The following is a 23,537-nucleotide window of genomic DNA, read 5'->3' on the forward strand; positions in this document are numbered from 1 at the left end:
CACTATTTTTAAGATGATAAGGGACACTTAGAAATATTTACCACACATCAGATCACAAGTCAAGATGCAATACACAAACACATTTGTACATGTCTGTGCATGTGTGAATGTGTGGGGAGTTGTCAGCCTGATTGTTATTGAGTAATAGTATTAAAAAAACTGTACATTAATAAATGGAATAGTACCACTTACAATTATCATAATGACAGCCTATGTTGAACTCTATTATACAGTCCTGTTGGCAGTTTACTAGGTTAAAATGCCATGAAATTGTATTTCATTAATTTTATTTAATCCTAATATTTTAACTTATGAGAAAACCCTCACTGAATAGAGTCCAACAATGTTAGAATGTAACAAGAGCTACACATTTATGTTCAATATAACTGTGTTTACTTGGGATTAGATTTACCAATTTATTGCATGTTCTTCATTACCCATGGTCTATTTTATTTTTCTATCTTCTGTGTAAATTTCCAATTATTCTCTACCCTTTATTTAGGTTTTATACTATCTTCATGTTTCACCTAGGAATTAGAATACATTATTTTAAAAACAAATTACAGTAGTATTTAATGTCTTTACAAGAACAATGTAAGGACATAAAAACAATCTACTTACCTTCTACTGAATTTTTAAAAGTTGGTGATAGGCATTTAAAAACAATTTTTAAAGATTCATGTATAGGTCTTAAGTACAAAGCACAGTAAAATGGCACAAAGTGAACACATCTCTGTATCCATTTCCTAGTTAAAAAAAAAAAAACCCACAGATTTTCAGCCCCCAAAACCTCCTTGTTAAGCCTCCCAGTTACTACCCACCACAGTAAACAGTAATGTGACATTTAACATAGATCACTCTTCAAAGTGCCTTTTTGGCACTTTATAGAAATGGACCTATATAGGATGGACTCTTCTGTATTTGGCTCCACATTCCAAATGTTGTGAACTCATCCTTATTATCACATGTTGTAGGTCATTTATTAGCATTAGTTCCACTGTGTGGACTCTAACATTTAATAGAATTCCATTGTGTAAACATCTAGCAATTACTTTAATCTTTCCACTCTTGATACACACACGGGTGGTTTTCAGTGTGGAGCTATTATGAATAGCTCTGCTATGTAAATTCTAGAACTTGTGCTTTGGTGACACATGCATAAACTTCTGTTGGTTACATATGTAAGAGTAAATTTCATAGTCATAGGCTTACATCTATTCAGCGTTAGTTCATACTTCCAATACTTTTCAAAATGTCTTACCAATTTTCACAACCATCACCATTTGTGATTCCATATTTACCCACATTCTTCAGGATGAGCTGAAAGTAGAGCAGTCCTGGTGAAACAAACTCCCAGGCATTTGCCATCAGTGCACGGGTGAGAATATAGCACATTTGTCTTGACCCTGCTGTCAATGTTTCACTATGTAGATGAATTCTTTGTTGGAAAGTTGGAGACATTAGTCTCAATAGCCCTATCTAGGACATTCCTTCTCTAATAGGTAAGTCTGATAAAATGTAACAAATTCAGAGTCCTTTTCCAGTTAAAGTTTATTGGAATTATGTAGGCAATGTGCAATGCTCATTCCAGCAATAAAGAAAAATACACTGTTGTGTCTTCCCCACTACCGGAACCCAAAAAAGAAAGGAAGAAAAGAAGGAAGAGAGGGAAGGAGGGAAGGCAGAAGGCAGGAAGGAAGGAGAAAAGAAAAAAGAAAAGAAAAAGAAAGGACCCAGCCCCTCAACAGACTTCTGGAGTATAAGAAGTCTAAATGCAAAACTGTGCCAGATTCTGTCATTTAGAGTCTCTGAAGAAGGCAAGCAGTTTCCCATCTTGAAGACTCCTTTGAGGTTTGGACTTAGGTTTGACATAACAGGTAAATTGCTTTGGAAAACAGCCATTAGCTTGCTACTGAACATTTGTAAAAAATGAAGCCTGACCGATTCAGCACTTGTGATTGTCTACTGTAACATTCCTATGTTGATGAATCAACTTGGACCCTACAACCAACAAGGCAGAAAGATCCTAAAAGACTTGGCTGGTCAGAGATGGTACTTAAGAATGAATCCCGATTGGCATCAGCAACATATCAACTCTACAGAAATGAATCGTATCCGCAGCCTGAAGCAAAGCCCCTGGCATTGTGAAGACCTCGGCGATCCTAGATTCCCGTCTGACACTGGTCCACTGACGGCTCACCTACGCTGAAACCTCATGGGTTCACTGGGCTGGATGTTTGGCCTCTGCATTGGACATGTGGAAATGAGAGCTGATGCGGTTGTTTTACTCAGTGGTCAGAATCCAGGATCTTGGGCTATTGCTCATGTTGGAACTATTTGACATACCACTTGAAAAACTATACGCTGAGATTAAGGGCACCAATCTTGGTGTAAGATGCAGAAAACATCAGTAGTGCTGTTAAGGGAAAGATGGAAGCTTCATTCATTTAGACATGAAGAGAATTTCAATGGTGCTTCTGTATTTGTCGTCCCCTTTCCTCAGACCATCTGCCCACTTTATGCAGGATTAGAAGTGGCTCCAGAACAAAATATCTACCAATGCATAATAAAGCCAACACTGTAAATATCCAATCCTTTGGTTCTGATGATTCAGTTCTTAAAAGCAGAGTAAACTGCACATTATATGGGGTGGAGGCATAATCCATTACGGTTCCAGAAATTTACCAAAGAGATGACAAGTTTTAAGAATTTCAGTTTTAAGAACGACTTTTGGAATTACCTATAATGTCCTTCATTCCTATATGAATAAAGAGCTGCACCTGAACTTTCTAAAAGCCACAGCACATCATGTTGCCTTTTTTATTTTGAAGTAATTTTCTATACACAAATTGTGCAAAGATCATATGAAAAAGTCCTTGTAAACTTCACCCAGGTCCCTCAGATAGTTTACATGTTACATAATATACTATGGGATCACTCTATGACCCAGCAAACAAATTTACATCCAAAATCAGGGAGAAAATGTTTCTACCCAAAAGCTGTTACTGTGCTGGAGATTCCTATAAAGATGACAACTAAGGAGTCAGCTATAGACAAGTGCTTGACACTCAAATCTATGGACCTTAATCTTCACCTATGACAAAAAGGAAAACTTACTGGTAAAGAAAGAAGAAATTCCCTAGGATTCTAATCAGTATCTGTGATAAGAAGACCATTTCTACTGTCAATAACCGGTAGGCCATCTGAGGGTTCATTCACAATGAGTGATGTTCTTCCTTTGGGGGATGCTGCATGGGAACCTGAGGCTTCACCTATATTTACCATTTCAAGTGAAATCCAGTATTTTTCACTTACACGTACTTCCCATTAAGAAATTTAATTTTAGCTCCATTAAGAGACTTCTGAGAGTTAACTGGGCAACTCTAAAGAACACTCATAATGTAAGAATCTCTGATGTCAAGGCACTTAAAAGACTTCATTCCTCCCAAAATCAAGGATGGGACTACTACTACTACACCCATTCTAAGGAGAACTTAGGCACACAGGGTTAGGTGATTTCACTATCTTCCCATCTTGTTTAGCAGCAGACTAGGGACTTAAACTTACTGGGGGAGGTACCAATGCACATGATTTAACCATTATGATTTATTGAAAAAGCTGGATGGTTGTACTCATACTTTAGATTACTAGTATATTATAATTCTGTCTGTGATCCAATTTCCATTTATGTGCAAAGATTTTAAATGCTAATACATAGATGCATAAAGCATCTGAGATCTTAATATAACTGCAGATACTCTGATTGTACGGAAGACATGAAGACATCCAGAATCATGCCCCATGACCAAGTTGGACTTAATAACTGCAAGATTCATTTGGTATTAATATGGTAACAGAGAGTCCTTTGTTTTTATGCCAGGAACAAGACAGAGTGGCACCTGGCACCAGAACTTCTGAACTATTGCATGCAATGCCCCCAAGTATGGTAGATAAAATACTAATGTGCAAGTATACCAAGGCTGCAGGATCCAAGATTACAGTACAAGTTAACTCTCTTCCTAGATACCACCAATGAACAAGTAAATTGAAAATTAAAAAAAAGAAAGAAAATTAAAAACAAAACACCATTTATGTTAGGACCCAAACAAAAGGTTCCATCACAGACACAACTGTGGCAACACATGGAAGGTCTGCGATGATTCAATAATAAAGTAACCTCATCAAGAATTCTAAAAGGACAAATGACTGTATAAACTGAAGCTAAGTGGGCATTTCCACATATGCCCCTGCTCCTTTGACATCAATTGTCTCAGGAGTTTTAAATCATTTTGAGTTTTACTTTTCCTGCAGAGTTTAACATCTTACTTGATTAATCAAGAACTAGTCTTAGTTCTCACTAAGAATTCTCTCATATACAGTACATCATACAACCTACTTAAGCAATTTATCACATGTTGTATTTGTAGGGTTTTCTCCAATGTGAAATCTTTGGTGATTCTTGAGGTTAAGTCATGGCATGAAGGCCATGCCATTTTCTTGTAGTTTTTTTTTTTTTTTTGCAGTATGCATTCCCTCATGACTCCAAAGTTGAGAACATCTAATAAAACCTTACCACAGGCTCTACATCTGTATCTTCCCTCTATGTATATTTTGATGTCTATTCAAGCTTGAGTACTGCTTAAAGGCTTTGCCACATTCATGACATTTGTAAGGTTTCTCACCAGTATGGATTCTCTGATGAACGATAAGGCTTGAATTCTGACTAAAGGCCTTGTCACACACATTACATTTATATGGTCTCTCTCCAGCATGAATTCTCTTATGTTGAGTAAGGTTTGAACTCCCGGTGAAGGCCTTTCCACATTCATTACATTTGTAAGGTTTCTCTCCAGTATGAATTCTCTCATGACCCCAAAGGTGAGAACGGGTGATAAATTCCTTACCACACTGATTACATTTGTAAGGTTTCTCTCCAGAATGGATTCTTTTATGTTGAACAAGATTTGAACACTCAGAAAAGGCTTTGCCACACTCATCGCATTTGTAAGGCTTCTCTCCAGTATGAATTCGCTCATGTCCCCAAAGGTGTGAACGTATCATAAAATCCTTACCACATACATTACATTTATATGGTTTCTCTCCAGTATGGATTCTCTGATGCCTTGTGAGGTTTGAGAATCTGTTAAAGACTTTGCTACACTCATTACATTTGTAAGGTTTTGGCTCAGAATGAATTCTTTGATGATTAGCTAAGGTTGAGCAATGGCTAAAAGTCTTCCCACACTCACTACATTTATAAGGTTTTTCTCTTTTGGGTGTTTTCTGTTGTGTCTGTAATGAAGGATGCATAAGAACCTTCTCATATTTATTTAAAATGTTGGTTTTGACACTAGAAGGAATTCTTTGAAGTGGTGAAACTGAGGACATTTTGGTAGACTTCTCAACTTGATTATTTTCATAAACTTCCTCATGGGTTTGAAATCTCTGCAGTTGAGCCACATGTGAATGAGAGCTTAATCCAAGCCTACTGTCCAAACGATTTTTGTTCTTGCTTCCTGAATAGCCTACCTTGCTTTTTAGTGCCTTATTAATTATATCATGTTTGTAATATTGAGATTTACTACTTTTTATGGAAACACTATGCTTTACAGAGAAATTATTCCTGAATTTTTGATGTTCTTGGTCTTCTCTACAAGTGAGATTTTTGTAATGGGATACAGTCATTCCTTCATTTTTTTCTTCAGATAGCCACTGAGTCTTACATCTGTTCACATCTTGCTGGACTTCTCTCAAATCAAAGTCATGAAGTCTATGTCTTTCCAAAATCAATGTTTGGAATAATTCTCCATTATTAATGTCATCTTTTGGTGGTAATTCTTTGCTCATACATCTAGTAGAGAAATCTGTAATATATAAATAATGATAAGCTTCATATTAACCAGTGTTTTTTTTTTTTTTTAAATTTTCTTATTTATTTATGATAGTCACACACAGAGAGAGAGGCAGAGACATAGGCAGAGGGAGGGAGAAGCAGGCTCCATGCACCGGGAGCCCGACGTGGGACTCGATCCCGGGTCTCCAGGATCGCGCCCTGGGCCAAAGGCAGGCGCCAAACCGCTGCGCCACCCAGGGATCCCTATATTAACCAGTTTGAAGATGGATATTTTATACATGAAAAAGTATTATACCAGGGGAACCTGGGTGGCTCAGTTGGGTGTCTGCCTTCAGCTCAGGTCATGATCCCAGCATCCTAGGATCAAGCCCCTCGTCAGGGTCCCTGCTCAGTGGGGAGCCTGCTTCTCCCTCTACCTCTGCCACTCTTCTTGCTTATGTGTGTGCTCTCTCTCTCAAGTAAATAAAATCTTTTTTTAAAAAAGATATTATAAATTGAACACCAATAAAAATTATTTTATTAAAAAAATTATAAAAAAATAAAAAATAAAAAAATATTATACCAGAAGTATAATTCATAACTAACAGAGTTATTAAGCTTCTCAACCATGATGTGCAAATGTTTAGAAACACAAGATGCCTCAGCAATGAAAAAGTAATTACACATAGTTCAAATTATTTTCAGGAAGCTTATTTTCAAATGTTCTGTGGTCAAAAGTTCAACTGCCCTGAAGTACAGAAATTTTTCACAGGCATCCCAAAACTTAAAAACCTCATAGGAGGGACATAGGTGAATCATACTTGAAAAAACGTATTAAATTCAATTACTGAATGTGTTGTATACAATATTAAAACAACATTTAAGGATAATAAAATATTCTTCTGAATACTTCTTTTTTTTTTTTTTTTTAAAGATTTTATTTATTTATTCATGATAGTCACAGAGAGAGAGAGAGAGGCAGAGACACAGGCAGAGGGAGAAGCAGGCTCCATGCACCGGGAGCCCGATGTGGGACTCGATCCCGGGTCTCCAGGATCGCGCCCTGGGCCAAAGGCAGGCGCCAAACCGCTGCGCCACCCAGGGATCCCTCTTCTGAATACTTCTTACAAAAAATATACCCATGCAAAACAGGCATACTGCATTGTTAATAAGCACTTACCTGTGGTTACATGCTGTAATATATGTAGAAATTAATTATGTGTTAATCTTAATAAAAATCATAAACATGTTAGTAACCCAAGGCAAATCCAGAAGTAATTAATAAATATGTTCATTTATAAAGTGTATATAGACTTTAGAATTCTAGTAATATGTGCTGCCGAAGTGAGCACATAGACTTCAGAATTCTAAAGACCTCATCCATAAGATGAAGAGAAAAAGAGGCTGATTTTCAGAAGCAGCACACATTATCATAAATAGAAAATATGTTAAGTCACCCATTTTTAAATAGAAGTTCTGATAAATATTTAATATTATAGAGATTAACAATGGGACTCTGTGACATGGAAATGGCAAAGTGGCAAAGAAGGGAACTCTAGGAGACTCCAGCAGGAAATGAACTACCAAAACCCATCAAAACCAACTTTATAGGAACTCTGGAAATTCATCACAGGATTCCAGCAATCAGGCACACTTTTAATCAAGAAAAAGGTAGCTGTTTTAACTTGCCCTGACTCTGTGCTCTGCACCACAGTCAGGAAGTGGCCTTGAAGATGGGAGTCTACAAGAAGTATAGGCTTCCCAAGCCAGAGGGAATAAATGGGACCTTCAAACGACTGTGACTGGTTATTTGTTTGTTTCTTTAATCTGCCTGTTGGCTCCCTGAAGGACTGGCTCAAAATGTTTGCCTTTCTTTGGTCTACCTCAGATGTCTAAGTAGGTGATGACCAGGAGCCATTTGTCACAAACATTTATTTATTTTTTATTTTTTTTAAAGACTTTATTTACTTATTCATAGAGACACACACAGTGAGAGAGGTAGAGACATAGGCAGAGGGAGAAGCGGACTCCACGCAGGGAGCCGGACGTGGGACTCGATCCCAGGTCTCCAGGATCACACCCTGGGCTGCAGGCGGCGCCAAACCGCTGCGCCACCAGGGCTGCCCACAAACATTTATTTTTTTATTTTTTTGTTTTTATTTATCTATTCATGAGAGAAAACCCTGAGAAAAACACCAGGGAGTGAGGTGCAGTGGGAAATAAGGCTTTGAAAATCCCCCACATAGAAGACCCTAGAAGGTGGCAGACATGCCCAGGACCAGGCACATGAGAAAAGACCTGAGAAGCCCTCAAGGTTTTCCCTCCTGCTGACCATCAGATTCTGAGCAAGCAGAAGGGTAAGGAACTGTTGTCATAAACTTCTTACCCTAAATGTTTCATGCACTCCCCAGCACACACATAAGCACACCCACACACCCAACACATCTACATAGAGTAGAAAGTTGGTTTGTTTTGTGTTTGGTTCCAGGAGTTTCAGGAAATCTCTGGAAAGGCAACCAATAAGTCAACCAAAGGCTTCAATGACTACACATAACAAAGAAAATACACCACACAAAATTTGAGGGAAACAAACACATAATTGTAATCACAAGAGACAAAAAAAATCCTGGGAAAGGAAAATATAAGGATTTCCAAAGTTTCAGCATATTCCAAATCTCCCGTTGTAAACAGAAAGTTAAAAAGGAGGCAATACAACAATAAAGCATGACCCAGACAGAAAAATAAATATTAAATAAATAACAAAACTTGGCCCTAAGGAAGCCCAAACTTTGAACTTACTAAATTAAACACATACTTTATTTCTTATTTTTTTTAAAGATTTTTTTTTATTTTTTATTTATTCATGAGAGACACAGAGCAAGAGAGAGAGAGGCAGAGACACAGGCAGAGGGAGAACCAGGCCCCATGCAGGGAGCCCCATGTGGGACTCGATCCTGGGTCTCCAGGATTACACCCCAGGCTGCAGGCAGCACTAAACCGCTGCACCACCAGGGCTGCCCTAAACACGTACTTTAACTCAACTATTCAAGCTAAAGAGAATGATAGACAAAGAATTAAAAAGCAATCCAGAGAACACTGTTTAAATAAATTATCAACAAAAAGAAGATGGAAAAAGAAACTAAACATTTTCCGAAGCTGTAATGTAAAATTCCTGAATTGAAAAATTTCATAGACAGGCTCAATATCAGATCTAAAGAGGCGGAAGTAAGATTCAGCAAACTGATAGGGAGATTGGCTGAAATTACTGTCTGAGGAGCACAAAGAAAAAGACTGAATATAAAGAGTCTAATAGTCCTGCAGGACAACATCATGTGGGCCAACATATGAACAATGGGAGTCCCAAAAAGAAAGGAGAAAGAAATGGAGGCAGAAAAAATATTGGAAGACATATTTCTCAAATGTTCAGAGACAAGACTCTACAAATCTAAGAACTCAGTGAACATACAATTTGGAAAAATTCAGAGGCACACATTGCAACAAATCATAATACGTGAAAGGCAAAGGTAAAGAGAGATGAAAGCAGGAAGGGAACATCACATACAAAGGATGCACATTTGACAATCAGAGGTGATTTTTCAGTTAAACCATCAAGTCCAGAGACAATGGGATAACATTTAAAGTGCTGACAAAAAAAAAAAAAAAAAAAAAAAAAAATCTGTTAATTTTTTAAAAAGATTTTATTTATTTATTCATGAGAGACAGAGAAAGAGCGGCAGAGACATAGAGGGAAAAGCAGGCTCAATTCCTGGACCCAGGAATCACGCCCTAAGCCGAAGGCACTTAACCACTGAACCACCCAGGTGTCCTTGTTAATCAGTTGTCTCTAGAAACACTGTCCTTTGAAAATAAGGGAGAAATTTAGGCTTCCAATAGAAACAAAAGGTGAGGAAGTTCCTTGTAAGTAAAAGAGCACTACAAGATATGAAAGATGGAACACTTCTTAATTTATTCTCTGAAGCCAACATTATTCTTGCCCCCCGCCCCAAGGATTTATTTATTTATTTTAGAAAAAGTGAGTGAGTTCTGGGGAAGGAAGAGCAGAGGGAGAGGCATAGAGAATCTGAAGCAGACTCCATGCTGAGCATGGGGCTTGATCTTATATATCCCTGAGATCTCGGCCTGAGGTAAAACTGAGTCAGACTCTTAAACAACTACACACCCTAGATGTCTCTAAGACCAGCATTTTTCTGATACCAAACCAGGCAAAGTCATCACAAGAAAACTACAGAATAATATCCCTTATTAATATAGAAGTATGTGTTCAACAGAACACCAGCCAACTGAATAGAAAAGTTTTTTTTTTTTTAAAGATTTTGTTTATTTATTCATGAGAATACACAGAGAGGTGAGAGAGAAGCAGAGGCACAGGCAGAGGGAGAAGCAGGCTCCATGCAGGGAGCCCGATGTGGGACTCGATCCCTGGTCTCCAGGATCACGGCCTGGGCCAAAGGCAGGCGCGCCAAACCGCTGCGCCACCCAGGGATCCCCCTAGAAAAGTATTATTAAAATTACACAATATAGGGGCGCCTGGGTGACTCAGTTGAGCGTCTGCCTTCGGTTTGGGTAGTGGTCTTGAGGTCCTGGGATGGAGCCCTGTGTTAGGTTCCCTGCTCAGTGGGGAGTCTGCTTCTAACCCTTCCTCTGCCCATCACTCTCCTGCTCATGCTGTCCTCTTAAATAAATAAATAAAATCTCAGGAAAAAAAGAAAAAAAAAAAAAACCTTACACAACATAAATAAGAACTTGTTCCAAAAATTCAACAGTGGAAGAAGATTCAACATATAAACATCTAAAACGTAATGAGGGATCCCTGGGTGGCGCAGTGGTTTGGCGCCTGCCTTTGGCCCAGGGCGCGATCCTGGAGACCTGGGATCTAATCCCACATCAGGCTCCTGGTGCATGGAGCCTGCTTCTCCCTCTGCCTATGTCTCTGCCTCTCTCTCTCTCTCTCCCCGTGACTATCATAAATAAATTAAAAAATTTAAATAAATAAATAAATAAATAAAATAAAACGTAATGACCCATATTAACAGTAAGACAAATGGAGAACACCTCCAGAAAAAAAAAAAAAGAAAAGAAAAGAAAAGAAAACCACCTCCAGAATGATCTCATTGTACGCAGAATATTTGAAAAATTCTAGGGGATCCCTGGGTGGCTCAGGAGTTTAGTGCCTGTCTTTGGCCCAGGGTGGGATCCTGGAGCCCCGGGATCGAGTTCCACATCGGGCTCCCGGCATGGAGCCTATCTCTCCCTCTGCCTGTGTCTCTGCCTCTCTCTCTATCTATGTCTATCATAAATAAATAAAATATTAAAAAAAAAAAAAAAAGAAAAGAAAAGTTCTAGAACTCTGACAAAAACACTCAGCATACTCAGGAAAGAAAGGACTTTTCTCAACCTCTTAAAGATTATTTATGAAAATCTACAGCAAATATCCTAGATGAAACAGTACAAATTTCCCTCTGAAGTAAGAAATAAGACATGGGGGCAACCTGGGTGGCTCAGTGGCTGAGTGTCTCCCTTTGGCCCAGGTCATGATCCTTGGGTCCTGGGATGGAGTCCAGCATCAGGCTCCCCACTTCTTCCTGTCTCTGTGTCTCTCATGAATAAATAAATAATATCTTTAAAAAAAAGAAAAAAAATCATGGACATCCTCGTTCACTAATGGTATCTAGCACTATTCTGCAAATTCTAACAAGAGTAATATAACAACAAAAAGTACAGATATTGGAAGAGAAAAAGGAAAATGATCTCTGTGTAAGTATGTTGTAATGTATACATACAGAATTCTATGAAATACCCACTGAAAGACATGTTATAAATGAAGTCAGGAAAGCTGCAGGATACAGTATCAACACTCTGATGTGCTTTATATACTGTAATGAACACCTGAAGAGGAAATTAAAAAAATAATGTACCACCCAAAGAATAAAATACTGTGAAATAAATTTAACCAAGGAGGTGAAAGACCTCTAAGACTGAGAATTGTAAAACACTGCTAATAGAAATTAAACATATTTAAATAAATGGAAAACACACAGCATACAATAGACTGGAAGATTTCATATTTTTAAAGATGGTAATATTGACCAGAGATTCTATAAGACACTATCAAACTTCTAAAAACCATTTTTGTAGAAGTGGAAAACATGATCCAATAAATATGGAACAGCAGTGGGCCCAAAGGGTCCAGACAATATTGAAAAAGAAGAATTGTATAGAATGGATAGACAAAAGGCAGGCTAGTAGTTTCCAGGGACTGGGGACAGAGGAAAATGTGGAGAAACTGCTCAATGGGTAAAACAGTAAATTAGATTGCTGGAAATGTACAAGATAGAGGTAGTAGGGGGGTCCCTGGGTGGCTCAGTGGTTTAGTGCCTGCCTTTGGCCGAGGGCATGATCCTGGAGTTCAGGGATCGAGTCCTACGTCAGGCTCCCTAGATGGAGCCTGCTTCTCCTTCTGCCTGTGTCTCTGCCTCTCTCTCTCTCTCTCTCTCATAAATAAATAAAATCTTAAAACAAAAATAAAGATACAGGCAGTAGGTGAACAACTGCTAAATGCATGAAAGCCATTAATGTTAATGTTAATTTTATGTTATGTGAAATTCCACTCTAATAAAGTGTTCTTTTTAATTAAAAAAAAAAAAAAGTTTTTTTTGAAGACTTCATTTGAGAGAAAGCATGAGCAAAGGGAGAGACAGAGGTAGAGCAAGAAGCAGACTCCTGGCTAAGCAGTGAGCCTGACATGGTGCTAGATTCCAGGACCCTGTGATCGTGACCTGAGCTGAAGGCTTAACAAAATGAGGCACCCAGGCACCAGCTAAAGTATTCTTTTTAAACTAACGATCTAAGTCATTAATTTTGGAAAATATCTAAAAATAAATATTTTCCAATTGTAGTATGTTAAAATTAGAAACTAAGTCTGTTACTATTATGGAAAAATAATAGTTTCTCTTAGGATGGCTTCCTCTCATTACCTGAAATTCTATCATGGATATCTCAACATAATTCCGCACATGAAAAAGACATGAGGTGAGGGATCCTTTTACTATATGTAATAGTAAACATATAATTATCATGAATAAATAAAAATCACTATGCATTTGCCCAAAATTAGTAAATCCTCAATTAATGAAGATTATCAAGAGACTACAGATAGGGAGAGGATTCTTAAAAGAAAACATCTGGGGCAGCCCCGGTGGCACAGTGGTTTAGCGCCGCCTGCAGCCCGGGGTGTGATCCTGCAGACTCAGGATCGAGTCCCACGTTGGGCTCCTTGCATGGAGCCTGCTTCTCCCTCTGCCTGTGTCTCTGCCTATCTCTCTCTCTCTCTGTGTGTTTCTCATGAATAAATAAATAAATCTTAAAAAAAAAAGGAAAGAAAACATCTGAAACAAAATTTAAAAATCTATAAAATTCATATAAAGTCAAAAAAATTATGTTTAGACAAAGTAAAAAATACCAAAGAAAAACGAAGGTGTCTTAATTAACTAATTATGAATGAATTGCCTCTAATTCCGGGATGAACACAGTCACTTACAAACAAAAATATATTCTCAAGACATCCAATATTCCCAATTTAAAAAATCCAAACTCATTCAAATGAGAAAAGGCTTTTTAAAAGTTTTTTTAAAAGTAATCTCTATACTCAACATGGGAGTTTGAACTCGTGACCCTGAGATCAACAGACTCATGCTCTTCCAACCAGGCAACTTGAGGAAAGGGTTTCTTAATAATCAATTATATATCAAGAAACACTCCTAGGAAAGGATAGCTACAAATGTATTTTCCCTATTCTAGAGGTTATATAGGTTTTGGGAAAACACCCAATCAGCTATAACCCTTAACATTCAGGAAGGAAATCTTATAAAATATATAAAATAACATTCATTTCCTGATCAAATAGTCCCACAAACTACAGGTATAAAATAAAAACCACTGATGAGTATCATGAAAAACACATAACCAATGATGAAATACATAAATAAAAAGATCATTTGCAATACATGCAAATCAAAGGAACATGCAGATCAAAGGAACAGCAACTACAGAAATGGGGTAGAGTTCAACAAGGTAGGCATCATGAATTCATAAATTCACTCAAAACAACAAATCAACAAATTATTTGTTGAAGAAAGAACAGCATACATATGGAACGAACACTTACATAAACAATTGTTCAGTCAGCCATATCACAGATGGGGTTATGAAGGCTGACAATTTTTTTCCCTAAAATAAACTCCTGTACTTGTTCATGTAAAATCAAGAGGGATGATCCTTAATGTACTCCATCAACACTGCCACAATGATCTTGAGAGACACTTCCATGACACATGAAAAGCCAGAGGAACAACTGGAGCCATAAGCCAGAGTCTCAGGCTATATTCAATATCAGCATCCAGAACATGTTGACCATTATGCTCCAGGGCCCATGTCTCTACTTCGGAGGATATGCTGTGACATCTAAATAGAAGTATTATTCAACCAGAATATTCTTTGACCCAGTAAAACTCCCCATGGGAGACACTTCACCACAAGCTGTCCAGCACCTAAAGGCTGGGTTATCAGAGCAGAAAATATGAGAATAAATTTTCAGACACTGAGGAACTGTAGTTCAGAACCAAGAAAATTTCAGAGGCCAAACCATCCAAACTTATGAAACCAGGAAATCAGAAGAGCCAAGACTTTCCCACACTCACAGACTAAAGAGGAACTGCAAAAGGGAGACAAAGAAAAAACAGTAAACTAAAATAAAGGGGTTCAACTCTGTGGGATATTCAAACAGGACCTGGGGTCTGCCTGTAGTCTTCAGGCTGAGGGCCTGAAGCCTGAGATATACTCCCCTTGAAGGACTGGGAATCAAACAAAGGTTTTCCCCACCCATTGTCTATACAGCACTGCTGAGTAGCAATCTCAGAAGAACGACTCTATTCCTAGTACACATGCCGCTGAGGGGTGAAAGTGGACATGAGGATATGGTGGAGGCACAGCACAGGCAGAGGGCTTGAGAAAGCCCATGCACCTGCCTCGAGCCCTAGACGCAAAAGAGTAGCCAACGTTTCTATCATGATAGGTCACTCAGCACATGAAACTGAATGCAAGCTGGAGAAGGCCCACAGTCAGGGTGAGGGGTGGCATCAGATCAGATATATATGACTGACCAGAGAAGGAGAGGCCAAAGGAGGAAGAATGGCCCTCACAAAGAGCACTCCATGTGCTCCCCAAGGCTGAACCAGTAAAGGGCCCCAGGGGGCAGAGACCAGCATATCTGGTCAGGATGAAGACTTTGCCCTTGTTGTGGACGAGAGCTGCAGTACTACTGAGGAGCGCAGGAAACATACATACAAAGAGAATAAGGGAGGGATAGAACGGGTTCCTTTGAGAGTCCATGAAAAATCAACTCTTCTTTTCCAACCACCTATCCCATCTGGGGAGAATATCCCAAATGGCATTTCAGGAAGTCACTTCCTCTCTGCCACCTGACCCTTACTGGTGTTCACATCTTTGACGCCTTCCCACGCACCTGGGTTTTGCTGCTAGTTTCACCCCACTCTTGAGGTTCCAGAGCTCTCCCTTGCTCCACAAGAGAGTTCATATTCAGCTCAGAAAGAGATTCCTGCTGACATGGAAACTGGTAGATGATGTCCTGGGGTTTTCCCAGCCCTTTGTCAGCTGAGACCAAGAACATTCATTACAGATGGGTCTAGAATAGCACTTCATAAATTTGTTCAGTGACACTTTTCTTCCAAACGCTGAAAAATGTTTGACACATACAGATATCCAGCTCTCTTCCCAGAACTACTGAATCAAAATTATAGAAGCAGAGACACCTGGGTGGCTGATTGAGTGTCTGCCTTTGGCTCAGGGCATGATCCCGGGATCCAGGATTGACCTGTGTCGGGCTCTCTGTGGGGAACCTGCTTCTCCCTCTGCCTATGTCTCTGTCTCCCTCAATCTTTCTGTATCTCTCATGAATACATAAATCAATCTTTAAAACAAACAAAAAAATTATAGGAATAAAACCAGGCAACCTGGTATTTTAAAGTTTTGACACGAAGTCTTGTTACTCCTCAACCTCTAGCACCACCACTAACCTATAAAAGCGGGAGGTGCAGAGGTAGGCTAAAATCCAGATGCCGCAATGGGAAGCTTTTCATTTCTGAATCAATAGGACTTCAATCTCAGTGAAGCAGGGCAGGAGCTTCCAAGAAACTCCCAAGAGAAACACAAAGATACCCCAGGACAGTTCTCAACCTCTGTAGGGAAATTAATCCTCACCCAGGGAGACCAGGTTCCTGTAGTTCTCCAACATCACATCCCTGTACAAGGCCCTCTGGGCAGCGTCCAGGCACTCCCACTCCTCCTCAGAGAATTCTATGGCCACATCCCTGAAGGTCAATGGTTCCTGAAATGAAAGCACATTTTACCATGAGTCCATCAGGAGAGTACTTATTTCACAAAAATGAGAGGAGAATCAAGGGATCCCTGGGTGGCGCAGCGGTTTGGCGCCTGCCTTTGGCCCAGGGCGTGATCTTGGAGACCCGGGATCGAATCCCACGTCGGGCTCCCGGTGCATGGAGCCTGCTTCTCCCTCTGCCTGTGTCTCTGCCTCTCTCTCTCTCTCTGTGACTATCATAAATAAATAAAAAAATTAAAAAAAAAAAAAAAAATGAGAGGAGGTAGAAAGGTCAGTTAGAATTGAGTGCTGGAATAGATTCACTAAAGACCATTTGAGCAAGTCATATGTCCCTGATTTTGATTTATTATACTTGTCCATCACAGCATTTCCATCAGCTAAACTGAGGATTTTACAATATTGTGACAGATAAAACACCCAAATGCAAAAATATCGACAAGTGGTAAAATATATGCAAGTTCTAGGTAGTATGTTGCATATACTAAATGACAGGTAATTTTTGTGTTAGCTACAGCATGAGTAGTGTCTTCAGTGATGACTATACGGTCTATATAACAGTGTCAACGAAAGGTGTAAATTGCAAAATGGGAATCTCTTGATAGAACCATCTAAAGTTCTGAACACTCCGTATATAGTAAGCATTACTCTAATGCTTTACAAGCGTTAAACCGAATAAGGACATTGTATCCAATTAAATTAGTATTTGTTCCCATCTTACACAGGACCCAAGTCTGTCACATATACTCTAATGAACATGCCTCGTATTAAACAGGTAAAAAATTGCAGACCTGCGCCTGAATGAACCAAGGGGTCAGGCTTTAGGATGGAACCCACACCACCACACGGTGAAGTAAGAAACACAACAGTAAAGTCTGTTGACAAAGAGGGTTTGCTAATGGAGAAAGCCTGAAACAAGTCCAAGGCTGAAACACAAACCTGGATGAAAGGTCAATATACATACATGCACACACACATGCATAAACACACTATTTTTACTGCTATTAACTTTTTTATGTGGTGCTATAGAAAATATTTAAAGCCATGAAAAATATCTCAGACATACTATCAAGATAAAATAAAGGTTATTTACGAGATGATGACATCTTTTTTACATACTACAGGCTCTGGCCCAAACACACTTTTGTACACAGGAACAAACACACACTGAAAATAACTGAGATCAAAGCTGTAGTCTCTAGATGACACCTATTTTTAGAATATCTCTTTGTTATCCTTTTTTATCCAAGTTCATTTGAGTATTTCTGGTACAACAAACATGCATAAATTGTATTAAACGTAAAGAACACTGTCAGTGTTACTCTATTTAGCCTGCTTACACAAATAACCCTGTGAAAAATTTTTTTGGAATAACATTTCACTTCTACCTCCATTAAATAAAGGTACGGAAGTGTATGAGCTGGAATGCGCATGCAGAGAGCTGCTGAAGGAAGGCTCTGGGGTGAATGTGAGCAAATACATCAGGAGAGACACTTGAGAGGGAAAAGAGCTAGTCCAAGTGGAGGTGAGGACGCAGAGGACAGAACAAGGAACTGAGCTAGGACTTTACCTGAGAAAGAGTCATTCCTGATTCTTAGGTTTTCCTCCTCTGCCTCCTCTGGGCTTCTCTTCCAGGCGAGATGGGCCTTGAGACAACAATCCTGAGTGTCAAATATACACTGTTTAGCAACATACACATTTCTGTGCCACAACCACACACACAGGAAGATTTCCCCACGTGGTAGTCAATCCTCTGCTGCCCACTGCCACAGGAGGGATGCAGGGACAGTAAACTGCTACACAGAGACCAGCAAGTGAGCATTCTGGCCTCTCACTGCAGAACTCACTTCCCTCCTGGTGAAGCACACACCTGAGCTGCAGCACTGGGGATCTATGCACCTCCCTTTAAAGTCACAGACCCACCCTGCTAACCCACCATACAGAGGACACACAGCACTTTCTACCTCTCTCTAGATCAGGGGCTGCTTTCAGTCCTCATTAATGGAGGAGCCAGAGCCCTGGGGCTTGATGCTGGATACAGAGGCTGGCCTCTGTTGCTCCCAAACACAAGAAGAGAAATCTCTGTGGACTGGGCATAGGAAGATTATGCAAAATGCCTCAGCAATGCAATGGCAAGTCAGGGTGGAGCACCACTCCAAGGAAACCAGCCCACCACCCCACCCACCTGTGGCTCTGCTCCCTCCTAGGGCCCTGTCCCCTGTATCCAGATGGTGCAAGAGGAAGGAGCAGAGAGACTCATGCTGAACAGGCATTACAGGCCAGAACATGGAGTGGGGATGAGGCTGGAATGGGACATGGCAGTGTGCGAGATGGCCTCACTAGAAGGTGATATAACAAAGACCTGGAGAGGAAGTTCACCATGTACATTCGAGGAGTTTGAGAATTCTAGGCAGAGGGACCACCTTAGGAAAGCCCTAAGAGGGAGTCCTGACCCTGACCCCAGGAATAGCAAAGATATCTGTGGGCCTCAATCCCAGTAGGGAGGAGACCAGCATGGGATCAGGTCACAGAAGATCAGGAATGTCCAGCTGTGGTCTTCTGACACTGTTCTCCTCCACCCCAGGTGAATCTTGGAAGCCGTGTACTCTTTCACCGATATTGCCTTTTTTTCCCCCTCACTATGTATTACAAAACCTGTAATGTGCTATGTATTTTGAAAGCCTGCCAAGATGGTCACCAAAGCCCAGGAAGATGGCACTACTCTGAACTGGGAGGTGGAGGACTAAGGGAACACAACTGGAAAACCTCTAGGAAACAGGAGGTCATGTTTGGACACTGTAAGTGGAGATCTCCCAATAGAAATGTCAGAGACACAGTTGGACAACACAATCTGGCATTCAAGGCAGAGGTCTGAAATGGAATGCAAACCTGGGAGACCTCTTTAAAGTCCGGAGATAAGGGGATATCAAAAGTCCCTGGGTGTACAGAAGAGGTCTATGACTATCCTATGGGGTGCTCTTCCCATCAGAGAACAGAGAGTTGAGGAAAAATCGGCAGAGAAAGTGAATCAGCTGAGAAGTGAACAGAGTGGAGAGAAGAAAATTAAAACGCACACAAATAAAAGATGACATCTGTCAATACTGAATGTCCTGAAAGTCAGGATAAAATATGTTTAAAATAAGGAGTGATTACTGTTCAACATGTTGCTAATCAGATAGATAAAGACAGTGAGTTAGCCAGTTTTAGAAAACGTAAAAGCACCAGATCAGTTTCCTGTTCACAATTTCTTTGGGTAGGTACCCACAGGTGGATCTGGTGGATTATCTGAAAATTCTGTTTAATTTTTTAAAGAAATCACTAACATTTTTTCAACAGGGAACACACCATTTATAGTCCTGGGAGTAGTGCACAATACTTTCAGTTTCATCCCATTTTCTCCAGTGCTTATCATCTTTTGAACCTACCCAGTTTTTTTTTTTAGCATAGCCCCACAAGGGGGCATGATTTGAGTTGCAGTCCCCTAATCATTAGGAACATTGAGCATGTCTACATGAGCTTACTGGCCATCCATCTGAAGAAATATCTATTGTGGTCTTTTGCCTACCCTTTTTTTTTTTTTTTTTTGCATTAATCTATTTTTCTTTTGTTGTCTTGCTTTCTGCTGTCATATCCAGGAGTCTGGATTTTTATACATGAGGGCGATGGGAAGCCAGTGGAGAGTTCAATGCCAGGGTTTGACAAGACCTGGCTTCAGATTTACTCTGTAAATTTATTCTCTGGCTCTGAGCCTAGGCCTTGCCTCTCTCCTCACAGTATTTTTCATTGTCGGGTTAGGACCAACTTAATCTTCTAATCACAACTGTAACCATCCTGCAGAAAAATACCACACAGACACACATGCAAAATTTCAGTTGCTTTAGGGATCATGGTCATTCAGATTTCCTGCTCTTGTCCTTCATCTCCATGCTGCAGCTGGGTTCACCGAGCCCTAGGAGGGAAGCCTTTTCACAAGTTACCTTGAGCACACCTGAGTTCAGTGGGAACTACATGTAACTGAATTTTGGAAGGGTGGCCTAAATGAGGCATGGGGCACTTTGTTTTTTTTTTTTTTTTTTTTTTTTTTGAGAAGATAAAGGATTTTTATTTCCACTGCCTTTTTTTTTTTTTTTTTTTTTTGGGCACTTTGCCTCTCATTTGCATCTCATGTCTTTTTCAAAAAGTCCATGTGCCTGGCTGTCTCAGTAGGTACAGCATGGGACTCGAACTCCGGATCCAGAGAGCAAGCCCCATGTTGGGGGTGGAGCTCACTTAAGTAAATTGGTAAATAAATATAAATAAAGTGCACTCCCTAAAAAAAAAAAAAAAAAAAAAGCACACACACACACACACACACACACAAAACCCCCCAAAAACCAAAAACATTAAAAAATGAAAAATTCCAGAATCATCTAAAATATGCCTGAGCAAAAGAAACTTCTTTCATGGTCTTAATCAATGGGGAAATATTTTTAACATGATAATTCAAAAAATGATAAATCAGAGATTGAGTACTGGATACTGTGAAAGTGGATCAGCTACGGAAACCAACTCTGAGCCTATTACTTCACCATGAATAGATCAGTTCTACTGGAACAAAGTTCATAGTCCATCCAGCCCACCTTCATTATGTTCATACAACGGACCTGTGGGACCTCAAGGGAACATCTATTTTGGAGCTGACATCTTACTAATTAGACCAATCACATCAAGGAAGGAGAGATGCTGTCGAAGATTACACTAACTTACTAAGCTAGGTTCTGATTGTTTAGATCATGGACACCCTTACCAGATACACACTGTGATAGTTCAAAATCATTTACTAGGGATCCCTGGGTGGCACAGGGGTTTGGCGCCTGCCTTTGGCCCAGGGCGTGATCCTGGAGACCCGGGATCGAATCCCACGTTGGGCTCCCGGTGCATGGAGCCTGCTCCTCCCTCTGCCTGTGTCTCTGCCTCTCTCTCTCTCTCTGTGTGACTATCATAAATAAGTAAAAAAAAAAAATTAAAAAACAAAAACCAAAAAAACCCAAAATCATTTACTAACCACAAAGGAATATTCCAACATACGGTAACAAGTAGAAAGAACGCAGGGCTTCTCACTTGAAATACATAAAAAATATTTTTTAAAAACCAGGTTGGAATTTTTTAAAAATCTAGTTAATCTTCTGGGGTCAAAGCTTTAATTTTTTTTTTTTTTTTTTTTTTTTTGAGAGGGAGAAGGTGAGAGAGTATCCCAAGCCGACTCCACCCCCAGCACAGAGTCTTAGCTGGGGCTCTGACGACCCTGGGATCACAATCTGAGCTGGTATCAAGGGTGTCAAGAGTCAGATGCTTAACAGATTCAGCCACTGAGGCAACCCATGGGGGTCAAAGCTTTCACCATAATGCAACCACCTAATATTTAGAAAAGATTCACAAGAGCTGGCTTAAGATGTCGCCAAAGCTTATTGCAGAAGCTTGTAATGATTCTTTACGGAATAGATGTCCAATACACGTCAATTTGGTTTAAAAAACTAAATGTAAACTAAGTAGAAAGAAAAAGTAAATCCATTTAAAAGAAAAAGAAACACTTTTAATAGTGCTTCAAAAAGCATCATTCTGTAATTTGTAGTTCTAGGCCATCTTCCCATGCCATCCCAGGATAGGAGGGTGACCCATAAGACTAAGACAGTCTCTCTCCTCTCTCTGGCCAATTAAAGGTAGCAAATACAAGCTATCTTATAACGCTAATAATTATAAAGCACACGAGCCTTACAAGCAGTTCTCTAATTTTCTTTCTCGTCTGTTCAATTCAACCAAGCACATTTAAAGTTGAATGCATTATGGAGACACAAGTCCCTGTATCACAACTTAATCACCATGTCCCATTAACCAGCACCCACACAGTTCTGGGTTCCCCTGCTCTCTCTCTCCGAAGGGTTTCTATTCATCTGTTCGAGTCTCTCTCTCCTGATTCTGGCCACTGGTTCTCCTTTTCTGTGATTCCCCTGTCTCCTCTCTTGCTTTCTCTCCTTTTCTCTCTTCCTTTCCCTACACCAACACTTTCTGGGGAACTCTGGAAATCCTTACTGCTGCTTCCAAGCGCTCCGACCGTTGGGATCTCTACATATTTCGGCCTCGCCCCCACCCCGCCCCGCCCCACCGGCGTCCCTCTGCTCTCCCCGTCCCCTCCTCTCTTTCCTCTTACACCCCCCTCCAGCTCCGACTCACTGGCTCCCCGTCTGGCTAAGCTCTCGCACTGCCGCCGCTTTCTGTCCTCGCATCGCCTGCCCACAGCTTTTTCCTCCTTCCCACCGTGCGTGGGAAGTTCCTCGCCCTTGTTGCCCCCCTTCTGTTCACCAGGGACCTCTCCTAGGGGGTCCCCTACTTCCGGAGCGCCTCCCTTTCCTCCACATTTCGCGGCGACGTTCCCGAGTTCCTGTCTTCCGCCCTTAGGGCCTCGTCGCCAGTCCCTCCCGCATCCTCCAGCTTGCCGTATCTTTACGGACCCTCTCTCTGATCGCTCTCCTCTCTCCCTCTCTTTCTCCCGCTCCTCCTCTCCCTCGTCGGCCGCTGTCCTGGCCTCCCTTCCGCAGCCACGGCTTCCACGAGGCCCCCCAATCCTCGCCTGGGGGAGGGGACCCGCTCCGTGACTCCCCGCCGCCTCCCGGACCTAAGTCCCTCCTGAGAGCCCGCCCCGAAGAGAGGGCCCTTCCCGGGCATCGGTCCTCTCTCCACAGGCGGGGCTGCCCCGCGGAGACCTCAGGAGGCTGGGGGTCTGCGCGATCCCAGGGCCAGGGGCAGCCGCCGGGCCGGGCTGCGGGGCGAGGCGCACGCGCCCCTCTCCCTGTTCTCACGCGGCGCGAGGGGCAGGGGCGCCGGGGACTGCGTGGGCCCGAGGCTCGGAAGACCCCAGGCGGGGATGGCCTCTGAACCAGCTGAACCAAAACCAGCCGGACCTCCGGGGCCGCAGCGCCGCCCGCAGGGATCCGTGTCTCTCGGCGACGCGGGACTTACCGCGGTGGGAGGCGCAGGTGAGGGGACGCTAATGTGCGTGGAGAACCCAGGCCCCAGGGCTGTAGGCCTGGAGACTGACACTGTGACGCAGAGAAGAGAATGTTAAAAAACACCCATCTGAAACCTATTTGACCTTCGCTCCCGTGCAGCTACATCCGGGTTGGCGGAAAACTGCGCGTGCGCGCGGTTGGAACGACGGAACTGGGGAAGGGCCTGTGGGTAGTGCTTCCGGTAATGGCGCTGGCGAACTGTGGGTTGACTCGGAATCGTGAGGCC

The 23,537-nt window shown here is 41.2% G+C and overlaps 1 protein-coding gene across 1 annotated transcript; it reads right to left on the reverse strand.

Moving 5' to 3' along the window:
• Positions 1-4,492: 4,492 nt before the first annotated feature.
• LOC144280363 (zinc finger protein 677-like) lies at positions 4,493-23,431 on the reverse strand. Its single transcript, XM_077842353.1, has 4 exons — positions 23,262-23,431; positions 17,836-17,926; positions 16,130-16,256; positions 4,493-5,864 (listed from the first exon to the last, which is right to left on the reverse strand). Exons 2-4 carry the CDS (start codon positions 17,848-17,850, stop codon positions 4,582-4,584), a joined length of 1,425 nt encoding a protein of 474 aa, XP_077698479.1. The 5' UTR covers positions 17,851-17,926; positions 23,262-23,431; the 3' UTR covers positions 4,493-4,581.
• Positions 23,432-23,537: the final 106 nt, after the last annotated feature.

This window comes from Canis aureus, chromosome 1 (genome assembly GCF_053574225.1).
Source record: "Canis aureus isolate CA01 chromosome 1, VMU_Caureus_v.1.0, whole genome shotgun sequence".
Classification (NCBI taxonomy): domain Eukaryota; kingdom Metazoa; phylum Chordata; class Mammalia; order Carnivora; family Canidae; genus Canis; species Canis aureus.